This window comes from Chiloscyllium plagiosum, chromosome 23 (assembly GCF_004010195.1).
Source record: "Chiloscyllium plagiosum isolate BGI_BamShark_2017 chromosome 23, ASM401019v2, whole genome shotgun sequence".
In the NCBI taxonomy this organism is placed as follows: domain Eukaryota; kingdom Metazoa; phylum Chordata; class Chondrichthyes; order Orectolobiformes; family Hemiscylliidae; genus Chiloscyllium; species Chiloscyllium plagiosum.
Genome location: NC_057732.1, coordinates 1,585,775 through 1,606,702, shown reverse-complemented (window position 1 = coordinate 1,606,702; position 20,928 = coordinate 1,585,775). Strand labels below are relative to the sequence as shown.

The window sequence follows — 20,928 nt, the reverse complement described above, 5'->3', positions numbered from 1 at the left end:
TTAAATCCCCATATCATATCTGAATCTTTCGCCAATTATTTTAAATCTGTTCCATTTAGTTTTTGGCCTTCTTGCTTCCCTATTTTCACAAAGGCTGACCAACCTTTTCAAAGGAGTTGCCATATCTTGCCATATCTAATGAGCAAATTTTGGAAAGCTAAGGATTGGCACAATAATAACCATTAATTTCGAACTAAAAGGTTAGTTACAAAGTAAACATGACTTGCTTCAAAACAAATGGCAAAGGAATACATTTATAATTAAAAATGAGTAAATTAATAAAGAAACCAAGTCATGGGTGTACTGTACATATTTTCTAATCAACCTGCTCAGAGATGTTATGACACATTGGTGGAGCAGGCAGGACTTGAACTCAATCCCTCCTGACAGGGATACGATCACTGAGCCACAAGCATCCTAAATAAACATTGTGAGATTATTGTTGAGAAGCAAAAAATGTTTAGTTATGAGTGGTTAAGAAACTTGTATTTCAAAATGTAATTCTTAAATATGTTATTTCAGTTGATATAGATTTCCTGAAGTGTGCTGTAAATGATGTTGAAAATGGAGCTCATACACCTGTGTTCCACACGGACCTTTGTCTACGCTTGGCACTAATGCATTCATTTTTAAAGAGCCACCTACCTACATATAAAAATACTTGCTGTGCTGAGAGTATTCCTGTAATCCTGTATGAAATTTTTGAAGATAGTTTCAAATTCTTGCAATTCCAGCCTGAGGTAAAGTTTATATTTGTAATAGTTTACAGTGAATTTTCCAAAGAGAAAGAATGGACCACAAAGGCTATATAAATTTTTAGTTCAGGCCAATAAATAAAAACCTGGCTGTCAATTAGCACTTGCTGTGATATTACTTTTTACAGTTTAATTAATTTTAAGTGAGTGCTGCACAGTCAGACTCAATGACATCAGGCAGCACAGATATCAGGCTCGTTAATACTTTGTATAACCTAATCTATTGTAGATATTTTTCATCATACTGGTCAGAAATGTTATTGTACACCTCTGGAACATGTAGAACATGAACCTAGGCCTTCATGCTCAGAAATAGGGACACTATCACTGCACAATAACAACCCCCTGGTCTATGACATACTCTCAGGCAGCATCAGGAGGTGGAGAAGTCAATATTTCGAGTGTAACCCTTCTTCAGGAAACATTGACTTCTCCACCTCCTGATGCTGCCTAGTCTGCTGTGTTCTTCCAGCCACCTGCTTGTCTACCTTGGGAATCCTGAAGCGGGGTTATGCTTGAAACGTTGACTTCCTCACCACCTGATGCTGCCTGGCTTGCTGTGTTCTTCCAGTCTTCTGCTTGTCTACCTTGATTACCAGCATCTGCAGTTTTTTTGTGCCATACTGCATACTCTCAGCTTGCAGATAGCAAAAGTCCAAAGATGTGCAGTTAGGTGAATTGGCCATGTTAATTTGCCATTTGTGTTAGGTGCATTAGTTGGGGTAAATGTAGGGAAATGAGTCTGGGTGGTACTCTTCGGAGGGTCGGTGTGGACTTGTTGAGTCGAAGGGCCTGTTTCCACACTGTAAGGAATCTAATCTAATCATATTGCTAAAAGTGACTTCAGTGCACCAATTCATGTCCTCATTTGAGGAGTTTGTTTCAAATAAGCACATGTAGTGCCTGGATCTTTAGTGGCCTGGCCCCATGTTGAGTGCAGAGCGTAGGGAGGATCCTGTCTCTGTGAACCCAACTTAAAAATACTTACCTGTGCTTCTGAGTTTTGGCTTTTGGGAAGGACTGGATTAGAAATTGGAGTGAGCAATCCCAAAATAACAGTGATGCTGGAGATGCTGAGGTAGGCTAACTGGAAGACCCAACAAGGGATCTCACACGGTGGCTACTATTTAAAAATAGAAAATAAAGATGAAAGATCCCCCCATCTAACCCCAACCCTCTCCATCCCCTGATCCATGCCACCTCATGGCATCACTATTGGTTTGCTGCTCTCATACCTGCCTTTTTTTTTACTGTGTCCTTGGTATTTATGGCACCGTCTGTTGTCAGAAGTGTCTAAAATATGCAGCATGTCTTTTATCTAGATGAATCTCATGGTGTAGTTGGGAAAGTCCATCTATGCCCTTTTTACAGTATTAACTGCCGTAGACTGACAAATTAATTTATTCACTAATTCATTGCAAAACTATGGGACATTTAAACAGCTTTTCAGTATGTTAGTGAATGGGTTTGAGTCAGGTAAGTGGGTAAGGTGGTTCAGTGGCAAGGGCAGCATGATGGGATATGTAGGAAGGCAAAATGGGTGGGTGAGTGGGTAGCTGGATTGGGAGCTAGTCATATCTTGACAAGTGTTGAGGTTAGGGGTTGTTTGGTGTCAGACAGTGTCAGGGTGTTGGGTCCAAAGTTGGAAGGGTGGTCTCAGCTCAGGTTTGGATGGGGTCTTGAGCATAGACACCAATAGTGGGAGGTGCGCCCACACCTCCCCCCTCACCTCCCTCCAAGGCCCCAAAGGAAACTTCCATATCCACCACAGATTCACCTGTACCTCCACACATATCATCTATTGCATCCTTTGCACCCGATGTGGCCTCCTATATATTGGGGAGACAGGCCGCCTACTTGCGGAGCGTTTCAGAGAACACCTCTGGGACACCCGGACCAACCAACCCAACCACCCTGTAGCTCAACACTTCAATTCCCCCTCCCACTCCACCAAGGATATGCAGGTCTTTGGAAATCTTCCATCGCCAGACCACAACAACACGACGGTTGGAGGAAGAGCGCCTCATCTCCCGCCTAGGAACCCTCCAACCACAAGGGATGAACTCGGATTTCACCAGTTTCCTCATTTCCCCTCCCCCCACCCTGTCTCAGTCAAATCCACCGAATTCAGCACCGCCTTCCTAACCTGAGATCTTCTTCCCGACCTCTCCGCCCCCACCCCAATCTGTCCTATCACCCTCACCTTGACCTTTTTCCACCTATCACATTTCCGACGCCCCTCCCCCAAGTCCCTCCTCCCTATCTTTTATCTTAGCCTGCTGGACCAACTTTCCTCATTCCTGAAGAAGGGCTAATGCCCGAAACGTCGATTCTCCTGTTCCCGAGATGCTGCCTGACCTGCTGCGCTTTTCCAGCAACACATTTCCATCTCTGATCTCCAGCATCTGCAGACCTCACTTTCTCCTCTTGAGCATAGATAGTCAGTTTTCGTTGGATCCTGTGGGTGTAGGTAGAGCTTTTGAGGGTGTTAGGTCAGTTCAGGAGTGGGGTAGGGAGGGTAAGGTCCAGAGAGGAGTGTGAGTCAAGTGTGGATGGAACTAGTGTCTGAGGTGGGGATGGTAGGGAGTTGGTGTCTGTGAGTGGGTGCATAGTATAAGTGATTGGGCAGGGGTTAGGCCAGCTTATTCCTCTAACTTCCCCTAGTGAAAATGTCTAGGTAGGTTAATTGGAACCGTATGACATTTTAGACTCTAATTCGGAACTGGGGACTTGTTCAGAGGGTTCCAGATCAGATGTTTAAATCTCCTGAGAAAATAACAAGCCCATCTCAAGAGAATATTGTAAATGGCCTCTGACCATCCAGAGACTGGAAGGTCTGGCTATTTACAAAGTTGCACAGCACAACGGTAGCAGCTCTGATTAAACTCTCAGCCATAAACACACATCAACTTCCCGACTCAGGCGACTCTCTGTGTGGAGTTTGCACATTCTCCCCGTGTCTGCATGGGTTTCCTCCGGGTGCTCCGGTTTCCTCCCACAATCCAAAAATGTGCGGGTTAGGTGAATTGACCATGCTAAATTGTCTGCAGTGTTAGGTGAAGGGGTAAATGTAGGAGTATGGGTCTGGGTGGTATACGCTTCGGTGGGTCGGTGTGGACTTGTTGGGCCGAAGGGCCTGTTTCCACACTGTAAGTAATCTAATCTAATCTAATTGAAAGCAAATGTTTTTTAAAAAAAAGTGGGTGGCACGGTGGCACAGTGGTTAGCACTGCTGCCTCACAGCGCCAGAGACCCGGGTTCAATTCCCGCCTCAGGCGACTGTCTGTGTGGAGTTTGCACATTTCCTCCGGGTGCTCCGGTTTCCTCCCACAGTCCAAAAATATGCAGGTCAGGTGAATTGGCCATGCTAAATTGCCCGTAGTGTTAGGTATGGGGTAAATGTAGGGGTATGGGTGGGTTGCCCTTCGGTGGGTCGGTGTGGACTTGTTGGGCCGAAGGGCCTGTTTCCACACTGTAAGTAATCTAATCTAAAAAAAAACTTCTATTTTCTGATGTTATATGGTGGCATAGTGGCTCAGTGGTTAGCACTGCTGCCTCACAGCACCAAGGGACCCGGATTGGCTTCCTGGCTTGGGCGACAGTCTGTGTGGGTTTCCTCTGGGTGCTCTGATTTCCTCCCACAATCCAAAAGATGTGCAGGTCAGGTGAATTGGCCATGCTAAATTACCCATAGGTGCATTAGTCAGGGGCAAATATAGGGTAGGGGAATGGATGTTGGTGGGTTGCTCTTAGGAGGGTCTGTGTGGACTTGTTGGGCTGAAGGGAATCTAATCTAATCTAATATAGGTATCAAGTTCCACAACATGATTTTGATAAACTAACATTTATCATTCAACCAATAGGCTCATAATTTTTCAGAATTTGTTTCCAATCTTTGAGATTAAATGAATGGTTTTAAAACAATCAACAATTGTATTTAATGTTACTGCATTGGCATTTCCCTATTGTTAAATTTCAAACATGAGCAGAGATATCAACATTTAAGCCTTTATTATTCAGACATTAATTATATATGTTCCAGGTTTATACGAGTGTCTTTGGAGAGTATACGCTTACAACACCAACGGACAGTTTTGTTGGTCAACTTACCCCACAGATGAGCATGGCAGTAAATTCTATAGACAAAGAACTACGGGTCCAATGGTACTTGCCTGCTCTGGCAGTACCTCCTCCAAGTTGTGAAACCCATAAGGTAATAAAAATAGCTAACAAGGTGAACCAAACACAGTTTTAGGTTCTGAAGTTCCAGATATAAAATTGCATCAAATTTCTGGCAATATGACATTAATTATTTACTGTTTGCACAACAATTTATGTATCCATTATAGGAGTCATTCTGTAGGTAGAACAAGAGTGATCTGCTAGGTTCATTGGAAATTGGAGTAAAGTGTTATTTTTGGATGAAGATCACACCAGCATGTCTAGGGATGCTGGAGGTGAATAGCAAAGCATTGGCCTTAGTCAGTCCACCGTCAGATTGCTTAACTGTTAACATATTTTATGGCACTTTTCAAAAATGCCTAACGCAGCAGCTGTGATGAATCTTTCTCCCTTTTGAGCATCCCTTGGAGGAAGCGCTGAGGGTGGCAAGAAAACAGAATGCTCTCTAAGAAGAGTGTCTCAATAACATCAGTACCAACTGAACTGGCCGAGTCCTAAAGAACATAACTGATAAACTAGGTTCGCAAAAGGTCTTGAGTGCATCAATAAGAAGGAAAACATGCTTAACCTCATCCTCACCAATCGACCTGTCACAGATGCATCTGTCCATGATAGTACGGTTAAGAGTGAATGCCACACAGTCCTTTTGAAGACAAAACCCCACCTTCATACTGAGCATACCCTACATCACGTTGTGTGATACTACCACTGGGCTGAATTGGATAGGTTTCAAACGAATTTAGTAATTAGTTGCATGGAGATACAACAAGAATGGTTAACTGTCAATCTTAATTCTAAAACCAGACAGGTAGATTTTGATTTGCCAGGGTGTTGCTCTGGGGATGCAGCAGAGTCTGGCTGCCTCCATGATCTGTTATTTTTGTAATAGGTGTGATGTATATACAAATTCTTTTAGCCTGCGTAAAACAAAGTCCTGAGTATTTATGTAAGTGTGTCACACTGCAGGCCTGGCTACTGATCTTAAATTAGTTTTCAGTTTAATTTTTGGCACAATGAGTGCAAAAGATAGTTTGGACAGCTTGTCTTGTTTCCACTGGAGTTTAAAAGAGTGAGGCTGATTTGAGTGAAATATATAAGATTCTGAATGGTCTTGACAAGGTGCAGCTAGAAAGGATGCTTCCTCTTGTGCATGAATCTAGAACAAGTGTCAACTAATTTTCTTTCTCTCTGAAAGTTGAGCAACTTTCAGTTCTCTATCTTCAAAGCTGGTGGTGGTGGGGTCATTAGGTTTTTTTTTAAGACAGAGGTAAATAGATTATTGATCAGCAAGGGAATAAAAGGTTAATGGGGGTAAATGGGAATGTAGATTTCAAAACACTAACGGATCAGCCATTAATTTATTGAAAGTTCTATCTTGCTTGAAAGGCTGATTCATCTATCTCTGCTCCTAATTTGTCTGCTCATACGGACAAGCATGACTCCAGACTTCTGGTTGCCTGTTATTGTACTTCACTGCCTTCCTATCATGTTGAACTTGCTTGCACACAACCTTCTGCAGTGTATGAGTGAATTTGAGGAACAGAATTTCATCTTTAAGTTTGGCACTTTATAACCATGAGAGCTGAACACTGAGTTTAACAACACAAGGCTCTAATCTCTGTCCCTGTTCTATCCCCTTTCCTTTGTATGTATTAGTTTTACTCTTGTTCTTATTTTTACTTCGAAATGGTAGCTGTTCATAATTCTGCATGCACTTTTTCAGACATATCTTACGTTTCTTTCCTTGTCCGATCTAGATTCTACTTTGGGCATAAGTTACAAGGAGCACTTTAAAGAACTGCAGGCGAATTCATAGAAATCATAGAATCCCTACAATGTGGAAACAGGCTATTTGGCCCAATGAGTCCACACCGATCCTCCAAAGTGTATTCCACCCAGACCCATGCCCTTCCTCTACATTTATCCCCTGACTAATGCACCTAACCCACACATCACTGAACACTATGGGAAATTTAGCATGGCCAGTTCACCTAAACCGCACATCTTTGGATTCTGGGAGGAAACCGGAGCAAACTCACACAGACACTGAGAGAATGTGCAAACCAAGTCCCTAGCACTGTGAGGTAGTAGTGCTAACCACTGAGCCACCGTGCTGCCTTAATTATATAAACACATCCCACAATCATACCACATAATCTACTGTATCACTTACATTCAGGTGTAACAAGCATTCGGATTCACAAATTAAATGATATTCTTTAAAATGTAAAGTAAGTTTTTTTTCTCCACACACGATCCAAAATGGCCTTTTGTAGACTGCACTACAACTTTATAGAAATGTCCCTGTATCAATTAACATAGTGGTCCTTTCAGGCCATGTCCCAAAATGCAATCTGAACAGCAATCTGTGCCTTGTGCATTACATGAGGCCATAAAACTGGAAGGGAAATATAAGAACCCAATTCACTGGTTTCAAGATCATAGTGGTTGCAGAGGTTTTAAACAGGATTTTAAAAATTATAATGTAAATATCAATTATGAAAGAGGACACAAAAATTAAAACATTTTAAAAACTTTTTTTTTCAGATTTTACTTGTGTTTGCATATAATGTGAAACCAGTCACACTGGTCAGCCTCAAGACAAGTACATTAGCTAATGCTTCCTGTGGATACAAATGGATTCATTTAAAACGGTATTAAGTTTTTTGTATATATTGTCATGAAAGGAGTATAATATATACACAGTATGTTGGGGCTTGGATTTTAATGTAGAATTGGATGGATGTTGGGACACTAGTGACCTAAATTCCAAGTCAATTCCAAGAAAGTATGTAACTTCAGTCAAGCTCCTGGAAGAGCATGATTATATCACTGAGCTTACAATGGAATAGAAAGCTATTAATTAAGTTTGGTCAATACTGAAGTTTCAAACTTTATTGCTGGAACAGCACAGCAGGTCAGGCAGCATCCAGGGAACAGGAGATTCGACGTTTCGGGCACAGGCCCTTCTTCAGGAAAGAGCAGAGAGTGTTCAGCAGGAGAAGATAAAAGGTAGGGAGGAGGGACTTGGAGGAGGGGCGTTGGAAATGTGATAGGTGGAAAGAGGTCAAGGTGAGGGTGATAGGACGGAGTAGGACAACGCGACGGTCGGAGGAGGAGCGTCTTATCTTCCGACTGGGAACCCTCCAACCGCAGGGGATGAACTTGGACTTCACCAGTTTCTTCATCCCCCCTCCCCCCACCTTGTCTCAGCCGGATTCCTCCAGCCCGGCACCGCCTTCCTGACCTGCAGTCTTCTTCTTGACCTCTCCGCCTCCACCCTACTCCGACCTATCACCCTCACCTTGACCTCTTTCCACCTATCACATTTAGCAGTCTTCTTCTTGACCTGCAGTCTTCTTCTTGACCTCTCCGCCTCCACCCTACTCCGACCTATCACCCTCACCTTGACCTCTTTCCACCTATCACATTTAGCAGTCTTCTTCTTGACCTGCAGTCTTCTTCTTGACCTCTCCGCCTCCACCCTACTCTGACCTATCACCCTTACCTTGACCTCTTTCCACCTATCACATTTCCAATGCCCCTCCTCCAAGTCCCTCCTCCCTACCTTTTATCTTCTCCTGCTGAACACTCTCTGCTCATTCCTGAAGAAGGGCCTGTGCCCGAAATGTCGAATCTCCTGTTCCCTGGATGCTGCCTGACCTGCTGTGCTGTTCCAGCAATAAAGTTTCAACTTTGATCTCCAGCATCTGCAGACCTCACTTTCTCCACTGAAGTTTCAAAATCTCACTTCACAAGAATCAGGAGTTTATAAGGAGAATCACTCTCTTAATTGAGGGGAACGAGTAACCATAGCCAAAATAAGTTAGTTTTCAAAGTTTCTAAGCTGTAAGAGTTGTTTGAACTGAAAAATAATCTGTCAGAATCCAGCATACCTGTTAATCCAAACAAAATCAGAAGTTATGCATCAGTTACTGGAACTGATTGTGCATTGTGTTTACACTGTTGCTATGTAAGCAGAGAGTGTGAGTGTGTGTACTGGTTGGTGCAAATGTGACCAGTTGTGGATGTGGATGCTAATAGCAGTCTAATAACAAGCTCTGTTAGCTCCTAGATAGGCGAACGTATTAGGAGCTTACAATAGAACATGAGCTGCCTCAGGACTGTTAGAAAAGCAGCTTTTGTGCCTCTGTATCTCTACAGTAAAAGTATCTGAAGCTTGAAGAAAGCCAGCTATATTCTCTCACCCATTTCTGTAAACTGTTGCTTATAATCAGAAATTAAGAGACTTTGTAATTAGTATACCAATCACCCTGTGCCTTCTGCAAAGAAGTGAAAGAACCTGGAGAAAGTGGGTCAAAGAACAGATGGTCTTGTGGGAAAAAAAAGGAACACTATAACAAAGCCTGCTGACTGATGCTATTGAACTGTGTTATGGACCAGGCCAGACCCCCTTAAAACATCTCAAGTAAATAGCCCAGACCCTAGTTGTTTGCTAGTTGTTTTAAGCAGGTGTAATGTGGATATTCCAGGAGGGATGCAGCTGGTCAAAACTACTTAGTTTTAAATAAAACAGAATTTATTTACAAGATTACTGAATGAAACACAAACAAAGAGAACAGGATACAGAATAACTTGACCCATTTGAAAACCAAACAGATTAGACCAACTTAATGATAAAATACTTGTAACAATCCCCATAAACGACTTTTGGCACAAAGTAAAATCAAACACAGGGTCTTATACAAAAGATGTCAGAGAGAGAGAGGATCAGCATGGACCTGCTTCTTTGGGTCTAGCTGCCTGACTGCTTTCAGTGAATGGCCAGACCAAACCAGAGAAAACCTGAGCTGAGAGAACTGGCCACTCCCCTTTCATTGTACAAAGTTAAAAATCACACAGGTCCAACAGGTTTATTTGGAAACACTAGCTTTCGAAGCACTTCTTCATCAGATAACCACTGGATGAAGAAGCAGTGCTTTGAAAATTAGTGCTTCCAAATAAACCTTTTGGACTATAACCGGCTTTTGTGTGAATTTTAACTTTGTACACCCCAGTGTAACACAGGCACTTCCAATTCATTGTACAATAATTTTGTTAAAACATGAAAGGCTTTTACGTGAGGCAGTATCTGTTAGCTATAATCAAACTAAAATCCTCCAAACATAGACTTTTTTTTATAGAATCCCTACAATGTGGGGACAAGCCATATGGCCTAACAAGTCCATATTGACCTTCCTAAGAGTATCCCATCCAGACTCATTCCCTTACCCTGCATTTACCCCTGACTCATGCACCTAACCTATAATAAACCCTGGAGAATATGGGGAATTTAGCTTGGCCAATTCACCTAACCTGCACATTTTTGGACTGTGGGAGGAATCCGGAGGAAGCGGACACAGACACGGGGAGAATGTGCAAACTCCACATGGACAGTTGCACGAGGCTGGAAACGAACCAGGATCCCTGGCGCTGTGAGCAGCAGTACCATCCTCAACTTGTCAGAGTCTGATCTTTTATGATCTCCCTGAAATAAAAGCAAAGGACAACATAACATTGTTAAAGGAGCAGCATTGTCACAACTGTATTTCCCAATCTTCTTTCTTCCACTCATAACACTAATGTTTTTGTTTAATTTGTTGTTTGTCTATAAGTGGGTTTGTAAAGGTACATTTTAAATAGTAGAGTTATATGCTGATAGTTCATAGTTTTGCTTACCCGTGCCAAATCTTATTTATTTGTAACAAACAGCAGTTTTTTTTTAAATTTGGGAATGTGGTCAATTTATTCTATTAACCGGAATCCATCAGATAAGGAAACTGGGGACTTTGCATGCTTTGGTTAAATCTTAACTTTTGAGATGACCCCAGATGTAGTGGGGCTCCAGAATCACTGAATTTTTGTTATCACCAAATGAGGTGTAACAAATTCGGTGCCTGATAGTACAGTGGTTGAGATCATTTTAATTGAGGCATTCAAGAGGGCATTAGATGGTCATCTGAATACAACCAAGGTGCAGAATAATGAGATAAAGATGGGAAAATGACACTAAATGATTTTTCTCATTCTGAGAATTGGTGGAGATACAATGGGCTGAATGGATTTCTTCAGCCCTGTAACAATTCTGTGAATCTGCAAGGCAAATGTTGGGTAAAAGCCATCAGGGAGCAGTGGCCACAAAGCCCAGCCTGCCTGGGTCAGAAAAGCAATTAAGCTTGTGATATTTGGCCATATTTCTGGTCATGAGCTCTTCCCTATAGATCATGGAACAGAGAGTGTTTGCTGGTAGCATCACAGGAAATATACTGGTAATTTGTTTTAATAACTCTGCTGACTTAAGACTTTTGAAGCTTTATTAAAAACAAGTATTCTTGCTGTTATTGATGTTGATAGAACTTAACACTATTGATATTGAAGGCTGAGAGGCTGATTATTTCGTTAGCTTCTTGCCCTCACCAATTTTACTTCATTTTGTGTGGGGGAGGTGGTGGTGAGTCTGAAGCTTTGAACATGCAGGTAATGAGACTTCCAGATGACAACTGGGCTAAATAGAGTTGTAGCCTAAGTTTATACAAGTAAATGTTTTTACCATCATGTGTTCCCATAGCCACTCAAGGTTTGTGTTTCCCCATCTTTTTTAGACTTATTGCATTGCACAGAAAACTTTCTGCATTAAGACAAAAGGCTGAGGCATATTTGCAACCAGAACATGCACCATCCACTTCATTGCAGCGCAGTCACCAAAGAATGAGGCAAAGGTATATTCGAAGTGAACCTGCAACAAATGTTAGGAAACTACCTTCGACATTGGAAGTAAGTCAAAACAAGCATTAGAATAACAAAACTACTTCTCAAATGATAGAGTGGAATTGTTAATGTGTGATCCGTGTAAATGACCATGACTACCGAACAGATGTAGCTAAATCATTCTACTGGTGAAGCATACTGATTTGCCTTGAAACTAATTGTGCCAATCTAGTATTTATGGGTGTTCCTACAGTTATAGTTGACCATTTTCCATTCCGATTAAGCCATGAAGACAAGCTACCACTGTGGAGTAGCTGGGATTGCTGAGAGAACAACACTCAATTTAGACTTAAATAGTATCATTAGCATGCTAAGATACACCCAAGCTGCAGCACTAATTAGGAATGTGGTCAGAGAGATAATTGAAAACTTACTTTATAAGGAGCTTTTTGAAAGCAGGGCATGTTATTTACATGGATTTTAGTAAGGCTTTCAATAACATCCCTCATAATTAGGTATCCACGGTGACTTACTTGGCCATTTGGATTCTGGATTGGCTTGTCCATAGAAGGCAGAGGGTAATGGTGAAGGGGTGTTTTTCTGGATGGAGATCCATGACTAGTAGTGTTCCGCAGGGATCTGTATTGGGACTTCTGCTGTCTGTGATTTATTTAAATGATTTAGATGAAAATGTAGATGGGTAGGTTAATAAGTTTGCAGATGATATAAAGATCAATGGAGTTGTGGATAGTGTAGAAGGTTCTCAAAGGATTTAGGGGGATATGGATCAGTTGCAGGTCTGAATGGAGAAGTAGCAGGTGGAGTTTAATCCAGGCAATGTGCAGTGCTGCACTTTGGAAGATCAAATGTTAAGGGAAAGATAATGGCAGGACCCTGAATAGCATTGATATACAGAGAAATCTTGGAATCCCAGTCCATAGCTCTCTGAAAGAGGCCAACAAGTAGATAGGGTGATAAAGAAGGCATATGGCATGCTTGCCTTTATTGTTTGGGGAATGAGTACAAGAATCAGGAAGTTATGTTGCAGCATTATAAAACTTTGGTTAGGCCACATTAATTGCATTCAATTCTGGTCACCAGATTACAGGAATGATGTGGAGGCTTTGGAGAGGATGCAGAAGAGGTTTACCAGGATTCTGCCTGGATTAGAGAGTAAGAGCTATGAGGAGAAGCTAGACAAATTAGGATTGTTTTCTCTGGAGCGGTGGAGGCTGAGGGAGACCTGATAGAAGTATATGTAAAAGTTAGAGAGGCATAGATAGGGTTGATAGTCAAAATCTTTTTCCCAGAGTTGAAATGTCTAACACTACAGGGAATGCATTTAAGGTAAGATTGGAAAGTTCTAAGTAGATGTGAGGGACATGTTTTTTATACACAGAGAGTGATAAGTGCCTGGAATGCACTATCAGGGATAGTAGTGCAGGCAGATATAATAGGGATGTTTAAGGGGCTTTTTGATAAGCATAAGAATATGGAAGGAATGCAGGGTTATGGACCGTGGCAGACAGAAGGTATTAGTTTAATTTGGCATCATGTTTGGCACAGCATAGTGGGCTGAAAAGCCTGTTCCTGTGCTGTACTTTTCAATGTTCTATAAATCTTTGTTTCCTTTATAAGGGGTTCAAACTCATCATTTTCAAAGATGTAACTTTGAACTGCTTAAATGACTGTTCACATCCTGGTAGTTCAATTATTTCCCCTGAATCTGTGGTGTACAGGATTCCCAATTCTACACTCCAGCACCTGTGGGCACAATTCCATCTCTTATGCAGAGAAGCGAGTATCCTTAAGCTGGCACTGGACTTCTTTGAACTGGGATACTTTTCAGCTGTGTCAGGAAAATGTCATATTCTTCTACTCAACTCTCAGCTACATTGAATTATCAATGGCTGTCAGACCTTCTTCCACTCTCCCATTGTTCTAGATTGCTCCCAGGGATTTTTCTAATCCCCAACCCCAATTCTTCACTACACCTGCTGGTTATCAGGACTTCTTTAACCCCTAATTGCCTGGAGACTCACACAGTTGCATCTTTTTGGTACAGAGTCTTAACCTGCAGTAGAACACTCCCAGTCCCATGGACTCCCATTTCATGCCTCTTCCTGCTTCTGGGTCTCCTTTTCACACTGCATCAGTCTGCAAGGATACCTATGTCTGCAGTTGCTGTTAAAGACAAAGCCAGAATGGTTGGCTGAATATACCTGGCCTGTGCCACAGGTTTATGTGCCAGAGTCCTCAGAGCATGGCAAGAATTATAGTTCTTGGCCTAAAGCTGTGTATAAAAATTTGGATCACAGGTACCTTCACAGCCTTGGGCAGTGCATGGATGTTCTGGTGCTGTAATTCCTGATCCAGCACATATCAGAGATCAAACCTTAAATCCCAGAAGAATGGAGCTACTTGATATGTTGTAAAGCTGAGGCAGGAGATCTGATTACTGTATAGTCTACCTTTGTCAGTCTTCCTCAAGGCAGTGCAGCCTTCCTTGTTGTCTCTACCACTCGCTTGCATGACTCAGTCCTAAACTGACCAAACCCAAATATTTACTTTCCAAAAATGTTGGAAAGGAATTCTGTGACTGAATGCAGGACCTTGCAAAAATCATACTCCCAGTTCAACTCAGCAAAACATTACAACAATTCATTTCTGGTGAAGACTCAGCCAATCCATTTCTATATTGGGAAATAAGTCAATATTCAGGCATGGGACCGTCATTTTAATATTTAAATTAATGCATACACCAGTGACCACCTAAAGAAATTTTAAGAACTACAGCAACAGCCCAGGTATCAGTACAAATTAAGTGCAGTAAACAGATTTCATGTTGCCTCCATTTTACTGTACCTAGTTCATACTCGAGACAGTAGCAATTGGAAAATACAGAAATATAAAACCTAGAAATGAATCGAGAGATAATATCGAAATACCCATAGCTGCATTTTATTATTTTAAAACATTATCCATTGAAGCAAGAGGTATTTTTCAAAGCAAACACAGGCTAAGATTTTATTTTCAACCATATCACTTTGTGACTTGTGTTTAGAAAAATATAGCCCTATCGTCTCCCAGTATATTACAAACATAGAAAATAGGAGCAGAAAAAGGCTATTCAGCCACTCAAGCCTGCTCCACCATTCAGTATGTTTGTTTCCAATTCCACATCCCCATCTACCCCCGATAACACATGAATTTTCTATCTAACAAGAATCTAACCATCTCTATCTTAAAAATATTCTATGACCCTGCCTCCACTGCCTTCTGAACCACAGAGTTCCAAAGTAGCACAATCCTCTGAAAGAAAAACATTCTCCCCATTTCTGTCCTTAAAGAGTGACTCCTAATTTTAAAGTCGTGTCCCTGAGTTTTGAACTGACCCACAAGACGAAACATCCTTTCCAGTCCAAACTATCGAGACTTTTCAGGATCTTGTACACTTCAATCAAGTCACTCCCCCTACTCTTCTAAACTCCAGTGGAAACAAGCACAACCCATCCAATCGCTCCTCATAAAACAACATGCTAATTCCAGGTTTCAGTTTAGTAATTTTTTTCTTAACCACCTCCAATATGTTCTACCTACCCTAAATGTGAAGACTGAAGTTGCACACAGTGTTTGATGTACTCTTACCAATTTCATGTACAGCTGAAGCATAATGTCCATACTTTTATGTTCAATTCCTCTCATAATAAAGGATAACATCCCATTAGCCTTCTTAATGCCATACTGTACTGCAAACATTTTTATGATTCATGCACCAGAACATTAGAACATAGAACATAGAACAAGGGCAGAACAGGCCCTTCAGCCCTCGATGTTGCGCCGACCTATGAACTATTCTCAGCTCATCCCCCAACACTATCCCAAAATGATCCATTGCAGAGGTGCAAAAGCCATTTACAAAAATGAAATGGTTCCAGGAATAAGAAACTTCAGTTGAGAGGATAGACTAAAGAAGCTGGGACTGTTCTCCTTGGCAAGAAGTCAAAGAACAAGGTTTCTTAAGTCCTTCTGAAACTTTGAATTTTGCAATCATTCATCATTTAAGTAATACTGTTTTTTAATTCTTCATACCAAAGTCAACAACTTCATATTTTCCAACTCTATCCATACGGCTCTTATGGCACAGTGGTAATGTCCTTAGCTTTTAGCCAGAAGGCCCAGGTTTAAATCCATCTGCTCCAGAGGTGTGTGATACAGCAAACCTTTTATTAACTGGTACCTATAGGACCAGGAGTGTGCCAGTTGAACAATATTCCAGTTGATCAGAGGTCCATATAATCAATGTAAAAGCACAAACTAAGTATTTGAAATGTTATGTGAGGGTATAAACATCACTGTTATACTTTATTTACAATAGAAATCATAAATAAATGCAACTTTGCCTGAAATAAAACTTATCAGTATAGAGTCTTCTCACTTGCAGCTACAACTGACTATTTGGACATCATGGAGAACGCATTACAGTAAACTTCCGGTTTTTCAGATATATAGTTTTTACTGATTTATCAAGAGTGCCGGTTCATAAGGTGCCAGTTAAAATAAAGTTTGCTGAAACATTTCTGATCAGGCTGAATAGAAAATATTATTACTCAATCTTTCAGATTTTTGCCTGCTCACTCACTCAATCCACCTTTATCTGTCTACAATAATTTTGTCTTCTTCACAACATATTTTTCTACTTGTCTTGCTGTCATCTGTGATTTAGCCACCATACTTTTGCTCCCAACTAAATCAGTGAAACTGATGAGTCATCAGACCTGAAACGTTAACTTTACTTTCTTCCTACAGATGCTGCCAGACCTGCTGAGTTCCAGCAGCAATTTCTGTTTTTGTTTTAGTTCTCCAGAAGCTGCAGTGGTTTTGTTATATTGGGACAGTAAACAGATTTGATTTGACAACATTCTACACAAGTTGACAATTTTTAAAATGTTTTCATCTATTTTACAGGATATGGTCTTGCAGTTATGCAAAGAAATAAAAGAATTATTTATTCCTGGACCAGAAATGAAGACTGAGACAGAGGTACAGTCATCAAAAAGCACTGATATTTTTATTTTTTTATGAGAAATTATTTCTGGACTTTCTTTTCAGGTTTGGCAGTATTTCTCTGCTTTAATGAGGTGTCAATGAGAACCATTATCCATTGAGAATGCTGAGCCATATCAGACTATAAAGCTCCCTCCCTGCTGCAACCTCCAATTATACTGCATGAATTGAAGTCATCCATATTGCCAGAAGGTGTTCCATAGTTGGATCCAAACATAAGAAAAGAAAAATTCTCAGAAATATTTCATCTTAGGGACCAATCTAGTGAACCTTTGCTGAATTACCTCCAATAAAAGTATATCCTTTCTAAAATATGGAGGCCAAAATTATTTTCAGAGTTCTAGGTGTGGTCTCTCCCATTTTCAGACCATTGTTCAGAGAAAGACTGTTTGGCTTTAACGGGATCTCTTCTCCTTAATTCACTAGATTGAATCTTCTGTATCCTTTCAGGAAAACAAACATCCTCTTCACTCAAATGCTTAGAGTGTAATCAATTGGACTTCCAGTTGCAAGATTCATTCTGGTGATTCCATGGCCTTCAACTCTTCACAATCCTTTTTAGTCCTAAGTAGGTGTTCCCTCCCCACTAGCCTTCCAGACTGTGATTAACCAAAAACAGGCCTCTTCTTTTATCTGGCATTGTGTTCTGTTGGTAAAATGTGCAATTTTTAAAAAGGTTTTGACCTGAGTTTCTGTTCCCAAGACATCCAGGATGCAGATGCATGCCTCTGTGTAGATTCTGTATGAGATCACATTGCTTTCCTGGGATGTAGAATGAAACCTGCCATTGTTCCTTGCAGAATAACCTTTAAACCTGTCTTCTCTGCCATCTTCATTTCGGCCACTTTGGCCAGATGGGAGGATCTTCTGATGCCACCTGTAGGAATGTCATGGACACCTGAAGGAGAACTTGCAGGGAGGCATTGCTGAACCTGTGGAGCTACTGTCAGTGTAGACTCAGACATCTACATGTGAAAGTACAATTGAAGGATACTGGATGAGAAGTAGAAGTTCCAGAACAAGGAAAAATAGTGAGAGGCAAATGATAGCGGGGGGGAGAAGTTTGAATAGAGCAGAAGGTAAAGATGGAACGCAACAAGGATTGAAGCAAAACACTGACAGATGGAGATGGACAGGAAAGTTGTGAAGCAATGCACAACCTCCTATTTGTCCAGGAAACTTTGTATCATAAACCTGCTCATACTTTGCTACATTGCTGATTGAAAACAGGCTTCACCAATGGAAAGCTTCCCCAACATTAGGATCCATATCTTTCCCCTGCATGCTGCCAGGTCTCTAGTTCTGCCATCAGGAACATACATCATGTTTGTACAGTTACTTTCTACTCTGCCTTTAACTCTCTTGTATCCCTCTATTAGTTTACATCTTAAAAGCTTTCTTTCCAGTTTGAAAGTCAGAGGTCTCTCTCCAGTGATATGTCTGTCCCTTGACACTTGGGGTGTGGGAGCATGCAGATTTCCACCATGGAGATGGGAATAGATGTGTGTATGATTTTCTGTCCGGGAGTGATGGGGGTAAGATTGAGTTGGACATATGACCTCTGGATTCATATTACAGCTGGCCACAAAAGTGGGCAAAGCTGCTTTGAAGGCTGACCTCAATCATCTGAGACTATTGCTCATTTTATAATGAGCTGTGGGACTTCTAGCCTTAAGACCTCACTTTCCATGTTACTTCCATCGTAACCTCGCCATGCCACCCCATATTCCAATGCCACCTCTATAGGCATTCAACCAGCATCCACCATGGACAGACCTCAAGATCCAAAAAAGAAATTGTTACTCATTAAATCTATTCAAAGATTTTAAATTGTCCAAGTGGTTAATCTGTTAGAAACACTAGTCACCACATCAAAGACAAATAATCCTTTTTTCTACCCCTTAGAACATAGAACAGTACAGCACACTACAGGCCTTTCAGCCTTTGATGTTATCTTAATCTAAGATCAACCTAACCTACACACCCTTCAATTTACTGCTGTCCATGTGCTTGTCCAGCAATTGCTTAAATATCCCTCATATCTCTGATTCTAATACCACCACTGGCAGTGCATTCCACACACCCACCACTCTCTGCGTAAAGAATCTACCTCTGACATCTCCCCTATACCTTCCTCCAATCACCTGAAAATTATGACCCCTCATGACAGCCATTTCTGCCCTGGGGAAAAGTCTCTAGCTATCTCCTCGAACTATGCCTCTCATTACTCTGTACACCTCTACCAAGTCACCTCTCTTCCTTCTCTCCAGTGTGAAAAGCCCTAGTTCACTCAGCCTCTCTTCATAAGACAAGCCCTCCAATCCAGTCAGCATTCTGATAAATCTCCTCTGCACCCTCTCTAAAGCATCTACATCTGTCCTATAATGAGGCGATCCCATTATTTCAAGTGTGGTCGAACCAATGCTTTATGGAGTTGCAGCAAAACCCTCTGACTCTTAAACTCAATCCCTCTGTTAATGAAAGCCAAAACACCATATGCCTTCTTAACAACCCTATCAACTTGGGTGGCAACGTTGAGGGATCTATGTACATGAACACCAAGATCCTGCTGTTCCTCCACACTGTCAAGAATCCTGTCTTTAACCCTGTAATCAGCATTCAAATTTGACCTTCCAAAATGAATCACTTCACATTTATGCAGGTTGAACTCCATCTACCCCTTCTCAGCCCAGCTCTGCATCCTGTCAATGTCCTATGTAGCCTTCAACAGCCCTCGACACTATCTACAAAGTTTGTGAGAAGATTTGTAGCTCGAGTGCTCGTTGTTGTGGTTCTGTTCGCCGAGCTGGGAATTTGTGTTGCAGACGTTTCGTTTAGCTGTCTTCCTGTTTGTCCAATGTAGTGTTTTGTGCAGTCCTTGCATGGGATTTTGTACACTACATTGATTTTGCTCATGCTGGGTATATGGTGCTTCGTTCTGGTGAGTTGTTGTCTGAGAGTGGCTATTGGTTTGTGTGCTGTTATGAGTCCAAGTGGTCGCAGTAGTCTGGCTGTCAGTTCGGAAATGCTCTTGATGTATGGTAGTATGGCTAGTCCTTTGAGTCTATCTACAACACCACCAACCTTTGTATCAATGGCAAACGTACTAACCCACCCTTCCACTTCTTCATTCAAGTCATTTATAAAATCTGCAAAGAGCACAGGCCCAAGAACAGATTCCTGTGGGACACCACTGGTCACCGACCTCCAGGTGGAATACTTTCCATCCACTACCACTCACTGTCTTCTTTCGGCCAGCCAATTCTGTACCCAAATCTCTTTGGATCCCAGACCTCCTAACTTTTCGAATGAGCCTATTGTGGGGAACCTTATCAAATACTGTTTTATATGCTGTTGCATTGTTTTGGAACTTTGGAAAAAAAAAGTCAAAACAACAGCAGTTTTAAAAGGGAGAAGAGCAGACAAAGGAAGCACATGGTGAGGTCAGTGCAGGAGAGAGAGAGAGAGAAAACCTGCACAGTTACTGCCTTTGCTGTTTGAATTAGTGTATCGCTGGACATCGGAGTGCATCTGGGAAAATTAACAAACAGTGAAATTCACAACTAATCTTGGAGGAACTGTTGGGTGAAGGTCACAGCACAGAATCAGATAAGTTAATTGTTGTTTTAAGTCTGTCCTAGAGAAAGGCTGCAGTAGTGGGTACAGTGGATTCTATCTTGATTCAATGTTTTTGGAGATAAGTCTCTTGATTAAACTTAAATTAATAGCTATGGCTTATATTATAACCTGTGGCAGTGTTTGTAGAGGAATAAGACAGTGTTATTTTCTGGGTCTGGAGATTGTGAAGGAGGAAAAATGGCCTTTACAGTGATATGTACTTCTTGTCAGATGTGGGAGTTTAAAGAGAGTTTAAGGGTTACTGCGGATTATATATGCCATAAATACTGTTGGATGCGAATCTTATCAGATCAAGTGGATCGGTTGGAGAGACAAATAGAAGCAATGAGGAATTTGCAACAGCAACAGTATGTGATGGATGGCAGTTACAGAAAGGGGGGAAAGTCTCAGATACAGTCACATAGATGGGTTAACTCCAGGAAGGGTAAGTGAGGTAGGCAACGAGAGCAGGAGTCTTTTGTGGATATACCCATTTCAAACAGGCATGCTGTTTTGGAAAATGTAGGGGGTGATGGATTCTCAGGGGAATGTAGCACGAACAGCCAAGTTTCTGGTATTGAGACTGGCTCTAATGCAA

The 20,928-nt window shown here is 41.4% G+C and overlaps 1 protein-coding gene across 1 annotated transcript in view; it reads left to right on the top strand.

The window, feature by feature from the left end:
* Positions 1-20,928, top strand: part of LOC122561536 (cilia- and flagella-associated protein 54-like) — a 201,748-nt gene that overhangs the window by 166,460 nt on the left and 14,360 nt on the right. Inside the window, exons 19-23 of the mRNA XM_043713281.1 lie at positions 523-740; positions 4,798-4,968; positions 7,485-7,591; positions 11,540-11,711; positions 16,614-16,688. Of these exons, the coding sequence (XP_043569216.1) occupies positions 523-740; positions 4,798-4,968; positions 7,485-7,591; positions 11,540-11,711; positions 16,614-16,688 (743 nt within the window). The remainder of the gene's footprint in view (positions 1-522; positions 741-4,797; positions 4,969-7,484; positions 7,592-11,539; positions 11,712-16,613; positions 16,689-20,928) is intronic.